The sequence below is a fragment of the Labrus bergylta genome, chromosome 3 (genome assembly GCF_963930695.1).
Source record: "Labrus bergylta chromosome 3, fLabBer1.1, whole genome shotgun sequence".
Taxonomy (NCBI): Eukaryota; Metazoa; Chordata; class Actinopteri; order Labriformes; family Labridae; genus Labrus; species Labrus bergylta.
In genome coordinates this window covers 22,565,941-22,580,009 of record NC_089197.1, presented here as the reverse complement: position 1 = coordinate 22,580,009, position 14,069 = coordinate 22,565,941, and the positions used below count along the sequence as shown (strand labels likewise).

The 14,069-nt window shown below is 42.1% G+C and overlaps 1 protein-coding gene across 2 annotated transcripts in view; it reads left to right on the top strand.

The window, feature by feature from the left end:
* Positions 1 to 14,069, top strand: part of cgnl1 (cingulin-like 1) — a 28,950-nt gene continuing 14,881 nt past the window's right edge. Inside the window, exons 1-8 of one of the 2 annotated variants that reach the window (XM_065952976.1) lie at positions 1 to 170; positions 2,571 to 4,257; positions 4,409 to 4,503; positions 6,097 to 6,199; positions 6,614 to 6,703; positions 7,196 to 7,332; positions 8,415 to 8,553; positions 9,059 to 9,271. In XM_065952976.1, coding sequence (XP_065809048.1) covers positions 2,623 to 4,257; positions 4,409 to 4,503; positions 6,097 to 6,199; positions 6,614 to 6,703; positions 7,196 to 7,332; positions 8,415 to 8,553; positions 9,059 to 9,271 — 2,412 coding nt within the window. In that variant the 5' untranslated portion in view covers positions 1 to 170; positions 2,571 to 2,622. Of the gene's footprint in view, positions 171 to 2,570; positions 4,258 to 4,408; positions 4,504 to 6,093; positions 6,200 to 6,613; positions 6,704 to 7,195; positions 7,333 to 8,414; positions 8,554 to 9,058; positions 9,272 to 14,069 lie in introns of both variants that reach the window. The other variant, XM_020625757.3, reaches the window with a different exon arrangement.

Genomic DNA, 14,069 nt, shown 5'->3' with positions numbered 1-14,069 from the left:
GACGTCCTTCTCAAACTGCCATACTCTCTCCTTAGAAAACAACACACGGGACTTAATAAGTTAGCAAGCAATGTTGTTGGCACTTGCTTAAGCGTTTATCTTTTAAACAAACCCCTTCAACTAAAGGTTTAAAAGCTGCGATAATTAAACCAGAGAGAAAAGCGACGCCGGTGAGTAACTCAAACTAACTTAACAGCGTTCATTGTAGACTGTTGTCGGAGCGATAACAAGAGTTCAACATTTCACTATAAAAGACAAGTTAACTTTCCATGTACGAGCCTTGAATGAGTCGCAAAGTAATATAAGCTAGGACGAATTAAAGGAAATGCACATTTATATTCAACAACAAATCTCTGACTTGTGTGTTTCTTGCCACCTGTTGCACTGAGCAGCAATGTAAAAAGAAAAAGTGCGTCAACTCAACCTGCCGCTGTTTTCCTTACGTCCTGCTTATGTACCTTTATGTTTCACACTAACACTGCGTCTGTCAACTTTTATTGACATATCAATTAAGTGATATGACTTCATTATGTTTACAGTCGCTGCTGTACGCTCACGATGCATTTACCTGACGGCTCCAGATTAGTGGACTCATGTTACGTAACTTTATAATATTTTCCCACAGCTTGAATCCTCGCTCTTTTGAGTGGCTTCATTCGGCTTTTGCATTCCCTCACTTAATGCTGCTCTAAACAGATGTATTTCCCCCATGTCATGTTTCAGGACTCTCTGTGACACAGAGCACTAATCAGTTCTCACGAGAAGATAAAAAAACTGCTTTGTGAAATCTTTACAGAGGCTCCCCTCCTCACAGATCAAAGCCAGGCCCTTGACATCCCACCTGTGCTCGGTGCTGACCTCTCTGCTCTGCAGCACAGGGGTCAGTGAAGGCAGCACGGCCACTAGGAAGGGCAGTGGGGCATCTCAGTGTGGGTTTCCTCCCTTTGAAGTGAAAAAAAAAATGAACAGGATAAAAAAAGTTGTTCACTTGTTGAGCTTGTGTTTTGGGTACATATGACACGAAGGCTGAAAGAGTCCATTGACCTCATCTTTAATCTGATGTGGACAGCACTCTTCCTGCTGGACAGGACACTTTACCTTCTTCTTGGCCAACATTTGCAGTGTTTTTGACTGACAGGCCACACCACCTGAAACAAAGAGAAGCTCTGCTGATGACTAATACATTTGATTATTATGGTTTTATCAGTAAAATGTACATTTGGATGATAACAGAGTACCTGTAATGTAGCAAACACCAGGATGTGTCGTATGGGCTTTCATACCATCTTTACTAACACATTTCCTCTGGAAAAGTCCTAAAACGTTTCATTAGGTTCTCTAGGTCTGCTGATGAATTGACCATTTTGTGATTTAGATTGAGACTGATTTGGATGAAAAATGTTTAGAAAGGAATGGCTCATCCAGCCAACTTAATTAATGAAAAATCTAAACATTTTATCACATTGATATGAAAATAACCACATGCCCCCAAGTTAATTTTCAATGTGCTATATTTTCAGGATCAGTTGCCCATCCGTCTCTGTTTCCCTGTTTAATGCAAATGTGCTACATCCTGCTTTTTCCTTTGTAGTCAGTCTTATCAGTGTCTTTTTGCAGTCCCATCGCCGAATCTCTTTGTATTGTAACATCAGGTAGAATGGGTCACTATCAGCAAGGCAAACAGGAACCTGCTAAAAGCCCATTGTCCAGTGAAACACAGGGTTGCTGCTGATGGCTTTGTCTTCATGGCTACCCAGGCACAAACATGTCTGAGGAACATTTAGAGGTTAACTTTCATATCGTTCGCAGTTTTGTATTTATTGCCAGCTGTGTTGTCATGATTGTGCATCAAACCTTGTCAACGTTTGACAACCATGCAATTATGAGCAATGTGACAAAATTGAGCAGCATAATATTTGGTTACTGTCTGTTGCTGCATGAGAGTGGGCTGCAAATTACACTGTCATTTACAAGGACAACTATGTTGTGTATGTGCATTCAAACAAACTCACACTCACTTTAAACCTACCCCCCCAAGGCTGAGCAGAGATGACAGAGGTCTGACATTGTTCTCCTGTCTAACCGACTCATGTTGGAGTATTATCTTTCAATCCCTTCCTCTTAACCTGTTTAACCTATATTCTTTGTTTTGCAAGGTAAACAGTCATTTAGATATACCATACCTGTTAGTCACACACCCGTTAAGACCTTTCTAAACACCACTTATTATTTAAGCTGTTTAAAGAATGTGACTGACGTTGACTCATATTTTCAGGGACAGTATGGGAGAGATGTCGAAGGAAACACTGGAAGCTCATTGGCTAATTTTTTCATTTCGTCAGAGCTCATTAGCAGAGCAGTTGGAAAGATAAGATCTCTGTGGAGAGAAAACACCACATTACCAACGCTAAACAGGAACAGAAAATGAAAGCGGGTGAAATAAAAATGCGGCAAGGCTTTAATGTTTCATTGGAGGCCGAGTGTGGATCTGGGAAACATTTGTTGAAATTACTGAATTATGTTGTCTCTCATACTTGACTAATACAGCTTGCATTAATGTTTGCTTGCAGGGGTGGGCCACCTGATCCAGGGAGGAGGATTTATTTTCCTTTTGCATTCCTGATGGAGTCGTACAGAGTAACTGGCATTCCTCCCAGCGGCCCACAGCGGGGCCACACTCAGCCATCCCGCCCCTCCAGGCCCCACAGCAATGGAGCTGGTACATATGGTCTCAGCATCCGTGTCCAGGGTATTGATGGACATCCCTACGTAGTCCTCAATAACCAGGACAGGGGTCCTCATTCCTTCATGGACCCTAACAGTAATGGGTACATTGACTCAGAGGGCTCTTTTATTGAGAACTACCAAGAGTATGACTTCAAGGGAAGCAAAGAGGCTGGATCAAACAGCCCCTTCATGGATTACAGGTCTCAGAATATGATGCAATACACTGGTCCACAAAATGGCGTCGCAGATTCACAAGGAAAGAAACCATCCTCCCTTCTGAACTTTCAAAAGCACCCTGAGATCCTGCAGCCATATGATCCAGACACCAACTCCCTGAACCTTGGTGGTTTCCACCGCCTGCCTTCAAGGTCTCTACCTCCAGCTGAGACTGGGAACCAACAGCAGAGTTCCTCCTCCAAAACTGCCCTACCTGCACTATCCCAAAGTAAGTCATCCAGCTTGGACCAGAAGAAAGCGCCCACACAACCAGAGAAAAAGCGACCTCTATCCCAGAGCAGGAATGAGGCAGTCGTCCCTACGCCTAAGTTGCCGTCTTTACCTTCAGTCCAGCATGCTCAGCCTCAGAGCCAGCCTCAATCAAAAGTTGCTCAGCCGCATTCTCAACCTCGTCTCGCCAACACGAGTCCACTTCAGTCCAAGCCAGGCTCTAAAACTCAGCCTCCATCCCAGCCGACACAATCCACTGTGTCGAGTCCGACGAGTGAGCAGAGCAAGTCGTCAGGCAGAACCCCCAGCTCCATGAGCAGTGCCAACTCCAGTCTGGAACGTTCCCGGCATGAGCCTGACGTCCTGCCTCTGTGCAGGACAGAGTCAAGTGGGCCAGTTCTTCAGCCTACTTCACGCTCCCGCCACTCCTCCACATCCTCCACGTCCAAGGTTCTGTTGGATGAACAAATGGAGGCCCTGTATGCTGACACCATCAACCGCCACGAGAACCGCCGATACATCCCGTTCCAACCTGGTTCAGGCAGAGACATTGACACAGGCTCCATTCCTGGTGTGGACGAGCTTATTGACAAGTTTGATGGCAGCCAGCAGCGCAGGGGCAGGGCGGGGCGCAGGAACAGGATCCATCCTGAGGACAGGAAGCGCTCACGCAGTGTGGACAGCGCCCTCGGCCTGCGAGATGCCTCAAGCTTCTTGGATGGGGTTAGCTCCCGCCAAGGAACAAGGATGGAGCACGTCCTGCGGCCCTCTCAGCTACGCCTACAGAAAACAGCTGGCAGTCAGGACTCCTGGATCTCAGCTGTGGATGGTAGGACTGACTACAAAGCTTCATCTCGTGCCACCAGTGCGCCCGGCTCTCCTCAGAGCACCATCTCCAATGGTGCCAGCCTCATACAGGGTTACAAAAAGTCACAGACTAGCTCCTCTTCAGTACCATTCAAGAGAAAAGAGGACAATGCAACATCAGAAGGAAAAATGTCGTCATCATCATCGCTGTCCACATCCCTATCAAAGCCTTCTTCCACGGCAGACAAAAAATCCAGTTCAGAAGCAGATGTTCAGGTAAAAGCCAGAGATCACTGATGAATATCCATGATTGCATCTTACCATTGACAAAAAAGGAGACGTTCAAGAAGAAAACTGATTTCCCCTTTTTTTTTTTATATCTATCTTACTTAATTAAAATCTCCCTCTCATTTCCTGTCATTCTCAGGCGACACCTGATCTTCTCAGAGGTCAACAGGAGCTTTCACAACAAACAAATGAAGAGACAGCTAAACAGATTTTATTCAGTTACCTTAAAGATGGGTGAGTAAACACCGCTCTCCGGTTCTTATTTACATTTGATCACAATTTAGCTTTATATCCCTATAGCTGTGAGTTGAATCATGAAATGAAGATATTGTTCTCTCTAAAGCCCAGAAGTTGCACCATAAGGCACTGTATCATGAGCGAGGAGACTTTTCTGTGGGAGCATATAAATGTTTTTTTTTTTTTTTTTTTATCAGAGTTGGACTCTATGTGGTAAAAGTGAAGGAATGTGCTTGTCTTACCCTCCCATGCAGGCTGGGAGTGATCTAGCTGTCTGGAGTTTGTTTTCTTGGAGAATCCCTCTGCTTTTCCTTCTCTTTAGTGTGAAATGTGGGGACGACTTTCTGTTTGCTTCTGTAATCAGACACCTACTAGATGAAGTTGAGTTTTAAAAGGAGTGAAACATGATGAAAAACAAACAAATATGATGACTCTATTGCTTTTTTAAAGTCTCTTAATTAAGGTAGAGAATGCCAATGCCAGGGGTTGTTTTTGGAAAATGCCTTTATTAATAACTACCCCTTGTTACATTGTTTTCTGCTGATAATCAAAACAGTTGTGGGTGATTTTACAGTGAGAAAAATGTGTACAGATTTTTCTGTCATGTCCGTAGAAAGAGAACAGGAAACTGCTTGGGTGTGTCGAGCCACAGGTCAGGAGTCACAGGACAAAGGAAAGGAAACACAGATGGAAGTGCAAGGGCTGAATCTGAGCTACATTCCCAAAGCCCAGAAGAGAAACATTCACCAACAGGGGTTATAAAAGTTTAATGGAAATCATCTGTATGAACAGAGGAGAGGTTTGGGGTGGGGTGGGGGATTGGCTTTCTGTGTCATAGCTGTGAAATTTATTGAAATAATATATCACCGCTGTCATGTGAAAGTGTTTTTTGTGGATTCTGATGTTTTCACTTGAACTGAAGGATTAGAAATTGCTCTGTGGGTTGAGAAAATCCTCCCCTCTGTGGTGCTTTCAAATGTTTGGCAGTATACTTAGAAATGCTCAGTGTTAACACTAAAGAAAAGCTGCCATTATTGATTCTAGGGAAGTTGATGTTTAAGAAATGTAAAGTTTTTTTTCTGAGCAGAACATAACTATGACCAATTTGACTTTAATAATTTTTGCAGAAGAGGAGCACTTCACCAAAGAAGTGGTATAATATTTGTGGTTATGGCTTGTGGTGCCCAGGTCATGTGAATGCCGTCTTCATAACAATGATCTTTGTTTCTATAATTAAAATTATGAACAAAACCACTGCTTGACTGTGAATGTCTCCTCCGTCGTATAATATCAGCAGGTGTTGATCTGGCCTAGGCAGCAATCCCATTACCCTGCCCATATGTTTGATTCTTCCGCTCATGTGCTTCATGATTTAGTGGACGGGTGTAATGAAGCTGTTGATGCTGAGAGGTGACACATCAAAGCAGCATGATCCTTCCTGACCCTTTCTAAGCAGGGATGAATTACTCTGTTCCCAGAACAGTCTGGAATTAAATTTTGATCCCCCAAACACTTAGAGAAGTTTTTTTTTATGTTTAATAATAATTGTGTTGTGTTAAAATTGTATGTGTGTGCGTGTGTCAACAGAAGTAAAGACAGTGATGAAACGACAAAGAGAAAGGTCAACCTTGTCTTTGAGAAGATACAGACCTTGAAGTCTCGGGCCACAGGGAGTGCACCAAGCGACAACAAAGTGAGACACTGTTGCATCATTTTTTATTGTTCACCAAGAACAGATTAAATAAAGTAGACTCTTCTCTGCTATCTGTTTGGAAATGTCAAAGGGTCATCATAGTGCAATAAAAGATTTAAGGTTTCTGGAAGTGCAGCTTTGTCCTTTTCAAAGGACAAAGTTTGCCTTCAATTCTTCTTGATTTTCTGATTATCAAAAGTGTATTTGATTTTAAAGCAATTTTAAGAGTTTTTTTTTTAAACCTGTGCATTTTATCGTATGGTATTCGACGTTCAGCTCTATGGCTGTAATTTGTATAGATGACACTGTCTGCAATTGAATATGTACCGTTTACTAAGTGACTGATTGCTACTGCCAGAGTTCAAATATTCAATTTGACATAACGTAACTCAAAACAACTTTTTCTCTTGTCAGTCACTTGACATTTCTGCACAGACCAAAGTGCTGCAGGAGCAAAATGCTGAACTGGAGAAGGAGATGTCCGAAGTAAAGAGACAACTAGAGGTAACAACAATGTTACTACATATGTACCTTTGACACCAGCAGGCTTAACTTGGCACATAGTATAGTATTGGTTAGTGGGTTTGTTTCCAAACTTAATAGTTTTTTTTTTTTTGGCTTGGATAATAGATTCAAGGGATCACCGTTCAACATGTTGAATTTGAAGAGACATTACTAATAGATGAACATTTGCAAAAAGGCACATCATCTTTAGAGTTATAGAGTGTACAAGCTGTTTTCTTGAAAATCTGTTTTTAACCTTTTATCAAGACACTGCCGTGTATTAGAGATTTTACATAGTTCAGTCTTTGCAATGTTAAAATGTATGGGCAGTGTAAAGAAAGGCCACATCTTAATGTTTTTATCAAACAAAGAGTGTGTGTGATCATCTTAATCCAAAGACCAAAAGCATTGTGCAGGAGATGTAAAAGACGAATATGTATGTGTATTCTACATTGCAATGTCAACGTTGATGTTTTTGTGTTTGACTATCAGAAGAATCAAGCTGACAGGAGGACAGCAGCAGATTTGAAGGAGCTGCAGCAGGAGCTGGAGCGGAGTGCTAAGGAGTGTAACCGCCTGAGGGAAAAACTTGCCCAAACAGAAGCCGAGCTCCAGACTACTTTAGAAGAGTAAGTGCTGCTTTAGAGTTCTAGAAAAGGTCGAGTGACAGATTAATGTAACATGGTTTTGATTGTTTTTTTTTTTTCAAGTACAGTAACATTTTCTTATTTCAGTTAATCTTAGTAATGAATACCGTGTTAGGAAGCTGGTGAGGGTTAGTGCTCTGGTCTCTACATAAATCTCACTCATTTGTTGCTGATCCTGAATAGAAAACCTGTCCTGCACATTATCTTTAGAAGCAGTGAATCAGAAGAATACTGTCACTGCTAAAATCACACTAACACCTCCATGCATGGTCACGCTGAAACCAGAGTAATATGTATGTTGTTAAAACCACTGACAAATGTTGATAGTTACTGAAGTGGTTACCATGCACAGTCCATTGCTTCTCCTCCTGTTTGCTGAAGAGACAACCCTTCATATCAAAGTGTGCTTTGTGACTGATTAACTGTTAATTCTGACAGCACTTACTGTTTACACTCCTGCCCTGTTTAATGCTCAAATCTCTCCTTTCTTTTCTGTTGGATCTTTGTTGACATTTTTGATGCTTGTTCATTCTGCAATGTTTCTCTTACTGACATTTTAATTAAGTTTTGTCTCTTAGCTGATTACTGTTTATTTTCAGCTTTCATTGGAATGAATCGCTAAATGCCAAATATGACTTAGCTTTCACTATGTTCTTTCTTTGGCATTCATTTTTCAGATGTCTGCCTTTATTGGATGATTGATGCCGAATCAAACAAAATGGAATCAGCTTCCTGTCACTCACCTCTCTCTGAGTCTATTCTTACAGCAGGGATAGATGTTCAGGTTCAGCCTACAGCACTGTGAGGTCATTTGTTTGAGGTGCCTCACATCACTTATCACCCTCCCCCTCAGGGTTGTCATGCAGAGACAGTTTACACATTATTGGTTTGCCAGGTTCAGGTTTTCATTTTAACCTCTTTGCTCTGTAGGCCTCACATCCAGACCCAGCACAGGTGCTGCCATTTTTAAGTGTGAATTAGGGAGCAGGTGTGAGGGCGTTTGTGCATACCCACTGTATGTAGAGTGTCTGTACTGGGTTGTGACATGTTGTGTGGATTATCAGGCTGTTTCAGGTGAAGATGGAGAGGGAGCAATACCAGACAGAAATCAGAGACCTGCAGGATCAGCTGTCAGAGATGCATGACGAGCTCGACACGGCCAAGAAGTCAGCCCCAGATGGGGAGAAAGACATCATCATAGCGGTAATGCACAGTGTTCAACGTTCTATACAGAAGAAAAAGAATGCCTCATAAAAAGTATCACAGAAGTTGAATCCTTTGTCATTGCCCAAAAACTTACTGATGAAGCCTTGCTAAGGACTACGCTGCTTTTCAAATTCAGACATTTCAAATACAGAGGTGTTTCGAAGTGCTTTACATAGTGAGGGAAACAATAGGTAACATAGGATAGCATTTGTAATCATAAGAAGGACATTTTCAATGATTTCAAAACAAGGTCTGTCAATAATCCTGAAAAGAAATCCAGAATTAGAACAGTATACCTTAAATAATATGTTTTTTATTTTTCCCCAAATCCACCTTCTATATTTTAATATTCTCTAACACTGCTGACATTATGTATTGAAACTGTTTCAAGTGAGAAAGTGAGAATGATCAGTTTAACAAAAGAGAAGAGCAAATGCAAGTGTAAGCTCAGGTGTGGTTCCACAAAATTTCAAAGTAAAAAATGCATCTACACATTTTACAGGATATGATGCAACTGAAAGTGGAGTTGCAGGAGGTTTTCCTGGCTAAGGAGGAACAGGAGGAGGTGCTGAGGAGGCGAGAGAGGGAGCTGACGGCTCTGAAAGGAGCACTGAAGGAGGAAGTGGCTGCTCATGACCAGGAGGTGGACAAGATGAAAGAGCAGTATGAGAAGGAAATAAGCCGGCTGCAGATGTCTTTAGAGGAAGCCAAGCAGGTAATAATCACCTGTGTTCTCTCTCTCTCTCGCTCTCTCTCTCTCTCTCTCTCTCTCTCTCTCTCTCGTCCGCCTGTTTGTAAACTGAGCACGCTTCATAATAACATAAAGCGTGCATGTGATGTATTACGACGTGATGTACAAGAGGTAATAGTGCTTTAAGGCACGGTTAGTCCTGGCCAGTGTGACCGCGGGCGGTGTCGGCCAGCGTGGGATTGGCGCAGCGGGGGGCCAATCGTGCTCGAGTACGGCACGGTACAGATGGCCAGTGTGACCGCGCCCTTAGATTCTGGTTTTATAACACACAGGATGAACTGCATCTAGGATCAGTTTTGCATTTAAAATCAGTTGCACCTTATTTCTGTGAAAGGGAAAGGATGGGGAAGAGGTTTCTTTTTTTTTGCTCTTTTTATTTCGAATGAAAAAATGTAGAATTAAGGATCAACATAAGAATTACTGAGCTGAGTGAAACAAGAATTTTTAAGACTTGAAAACAAGCAATTTACAACATCATCATCATCCAATAGCATGCAATATACAAACTACTGTTTAGTCTCCTGGGCCTTCATTTATCAACAGTGTGTATGCACAGATGTGTGTGTAATGAGTGTGTAAGAATAGTCTCACACATAGAGTGGCATTTATTAACTTGTACTTATTCTTAGTAATGTGTGTAAATTTAAGCACAGCTCTGATCAGGCTTACGAACTGAATCTAGTGGTAGAATAGTGAAACTACAAGTAGAGACAGAAAGTATTACAAGTATCACAGCATGCAGTAATCAATCTCAACTTCCAGGTATGTTCTACGCTTCTTTTAATAATAATAAAAAACAACCTCAACCTCAGAGGTTGTCCCGACACGTTGCCAAATTGGTGTCAATACTATAAAAGACAGCTGTGACAAGCATTTGATATGTGGCACATGGCTCATCATACCTTATTTGAACAACCCTGATGTTTGGCCCAGCTAGTTCTGTTGGTAATGTGTCACTGCCTTCTCCCTTGATATTCCCAGAGAGAGCTGTGTCATTGATGATTCTGGCAAGACGGTGTCCAAGGGTGAAAATCTTGTGTTACTCTGTCATCCTCCTTTAGCAGATGTTTCCTGCTTGTATGTGTTATAGTTTTGCACTGAGCTTATAAACAAACGACTTCTTCTTGATTTCTGGCAGTGATCTCTCCTCTGATCCAACAGAATTTATTCTGCAGAGCTTTGAGATTTGTTTCAAATGAAAAGTGTGTTACTTAATATGATTATAATTATTGTTATAGAATTTACAGCATTTGTTGCCTTCACATATTATGTAGTATGTTTTCTTTTATTAACCCCGACATTAAGTGAACTTTGTAACTTTGTTTGGTACTTTTTTTAAATTTAAATTCGACATCAACCTAACTTAATTTCGGTTGCAGTGAAGTTTATTTTCTTTGCTTTCTTTGCTATTAATACGGAGGTAAAAAAAGATTGTTTGGCGTTTTGGAATGCAAATGACCCCGAACACGCATGAGCCTTCTGGTTATTAACATGTGGGATTTATCAACAGCTTTCCATGATTTGATATTCATAGAGTTTTTCCGACTAACCTATTAAGATATCTCTTATCTTTTTTTATTATCTTAAGATAATACACAGATTTTTAAAATTTGACAAGTTGACGGTTTCATGCATATTTACTGTGCAAGTCATATGAGCGGTTCCTCTCATTGTTGTTCAGGCTTTCAGATAAAGCCTCTCAATAACGAGCTTACACATCTGTTTCAATGGCATGATTAGTTTTTGTAAAAACGGTGGTTCAGCATTAGACAGGATCTTTATCTGCAGTTAGAATGTTTTTTCAGAAACAAAGTTCACACCTGAGTCAGGTGTGTGTGTGTGTGTGTGTGTGTGTGTGTGTGTGTGTGTGTGTGTGTGTGTGTGTGTGTGTGTGTGTGTGTGTGTGTGTGTGTGTGTGTGTGTGTGTGTGTGTGTGTGTGTGTGTGTGTGTGTGTGTGTGTGTGTGTGTGTGTGTGTGTGTGTGTGTGTGTGTGTGTGTGTGTGTGTGTGTGTGTGTGTGTGGCAGCTTGTCATCATTTTTTCATGGGAAGTCTCAGTCAAGTGTGGAGGTGTTTTCTTATCTCAGCCTGGCCCTCGAGGGTGTAACGTTTTACAGGAAGAGGGGTGTTTGATGATACATTTAGAGACAGTTATCAGTGTATGTAATTGTGAGGAGTTGCCTGTATTGTAGCTTTTTTTGAAAGTTCCAGTTAGTGACCTGTATAAACTCTGTTTTTGTTACAAGAACAAATCTTGAACTTCTGAACAGTTGAATGTCCTAGTGCCCTTGGTCTTTTAAAGTACTCTGATTCTGCACCATTGATGAACCCTTCAGTATGTAATGATAGATTTTACATGAATTTCCTCTGGAGAAGGAAGTGTTCACCGGCTGTGTGTTTGAAAAAATGAAAGGAAGTTTAGTTAAAATGAGACGACTTGTGGTGCGTGGCAGGAGCCGGCACACTAAAAGGACTTAAGACACGTTGTTTTTCTGCAGGTTGCTGTGTGACTCACGTGTGTCCTGTTTGTCTAAAAGCCTGGAAGTTCTCCTTGTTCTGGACTTCCTGCAGACTGGTGGGGGTCCACATGCAGAAGTACTCTGCTGCAAGAGCCTGTAAGAACATTTCCATTGTCAAACAGAGGTACTGCTCCCCCGAGGGAGCATGTTGTCAGGGGTTTACCCACTGTCCTTTGTAAAATCTTGTAAAGATGAGGTCATTGTTTGTTCCCCTTTACAGATATAAAAGGGTTCTCCTGGTGGGGCCTTTTGTTGATGTTGATGTTGATGATGAATTCATGTTGTCTGCTCAGGTTAGACTTCATGATAGATTTGTACATTACGAAGACTATCATTTTAAGGCCTGGTGGTTTTGTTGTGTGCCCCATGCATGGAGGCTAAAGTCCTTATCCCAGCAGCAGTGGGTTCAAATCTGACCTTGGCCCTTTTCTTGCATGTTGTCCCCCACTCTCTCCTCCCAACACTTCCTGTCTCTCTTCAGCTCTCCAATCAGTAAAGGCAAAAGGGCCAGAAAAAAACCTAAACCTTTATCTTAAATGTATCCATACAGTTGCACTATTGACGCTTTACCTACATTTATACATGAGGTTTGCGTCAGGGCAATAAGTTAACATGATGATTTCTACACAGTAAGAGCTTTTGAAGCATATTGTTAATACATTGTTGTGCTTATTAAGGCTTTCTGTGTAATAAAAAATACACAGTGTAATTGGCACAAACATCAGAACAAAAAAAAAAAAGAAAAGCTAAATTAATACGAAGGTGTTTAAAGTGCCTAGTTTTCACAGCATGTGGGTAGTAGGCTGAGCAACTGGCTTTGAGAAAGTCGCACAGTAAAAGGGAAAACTGCTAATTATCTCATGTTCACTTCTACTTTGTGTGGGGGTGTCAAACAGGGAAAAGAGGGCCAAAGTGAACAGTGCATCTTCTGCCCCACCTCCAACAAAAGTGCTGCCCCCCCCCCCCCACCCCCTTTAGCGGCCCTGACATTTGTGGTGACCAAAGCAGCCTATGTGGAGAAGAATGCAGTAAACTGGAGCACTGAGTTGCTCTGTATACTTGTTAATTGCAGTGGCAAGCCATCACTAATCTAATGAGGTGCTGTTCCTGAGTTGCGTCGTGCACCCTCTTCTTTCTGTGCCCTGAGAGAAAGTGGGGGTAATTGTGGACCTCAGTTGATAATGAATGATGAGTTTGTTTCACACAATAATAGCAGCGGGGGTTGGGACATGCTGAGTAAGTGGGTCAGTGTGCTCTAGAAAAGGGGATGCGTGGCTGACCCCCTGAAAGGAGCTGGGGGCGGGGCCTGTTTTGTGTCTTCAATTGAAAGCTGCATTGTTTTTTCAGTGAGCTGAAAATGTGTGGAATTTCATCAAGGCTGACAAAAAGTTGGTCACACTTTCTGGGAAAGATATGAATCTGCTTCTTTTTTTTTTTTTTTAGTTCTTGCTCTTCTGTAACAAAAGATGTATGCACAGTTGGAAGTGGACTTGATGTTTATGTGTCAGAATGTGCTGGTATGCAAAGCATGTAGGAAGATGAGGTGCAGTGAGAAAAAGGGAAGGTTGTTTTCCAGGAATGTGGGGGTCAAAGTCGAGAATGTGCTCCCTGCAGACCTCCCTCTTTACTCAGCTCCAGCTCTGTTACAGTGCACCCGCTCCGACCTGCTGGGGAGGCTCAGATCTTTCCATTTCTGCCTGTTCAGGGTGCAGCAGTTGCACCTCCATCTCCGCAGAGCTCCAGATTCTGAGAGTTAGAGGCTTAAACTGGCTCGTCAAACCTCACTGTTAGGACAGAGCCTTTTGCTTATCAGTCCATTTCCAGCTCTAGTTATGTTTCACCTCCAGCCTGAAGTCACATTGTGTAACAGGGCCATATTGTTATCACGCTCTCATCTCTAACCTCAATCCCAAACTCTGAATTTTTCATTTCTCCACTCCACAGTCTCTAGACAAGACTCTGCAGTGATCATCCACTCAGCTAAACGCCTGTGTCACTACTGCCTGCCTGTCGAGTAATCTCAGCCAGCGTGTGAAGCGAAGTCTCACTGTCTGATCATCAGACTTCCGTAGCCCTGAGAAGAGTTCCCCCTCAGGCTTGTTTTGAAAGTAAATACTCCTGCATGAGTCTGCTTGTTTGATGATAGCACTATATTTCCTAGCGTAGAATTAGGAGCTGATTTAGCAGGTAGCTGGAAAGAGGAAGATGGAGAGGCAGGGCAACAAGTGAAGAAGGAAATGATGG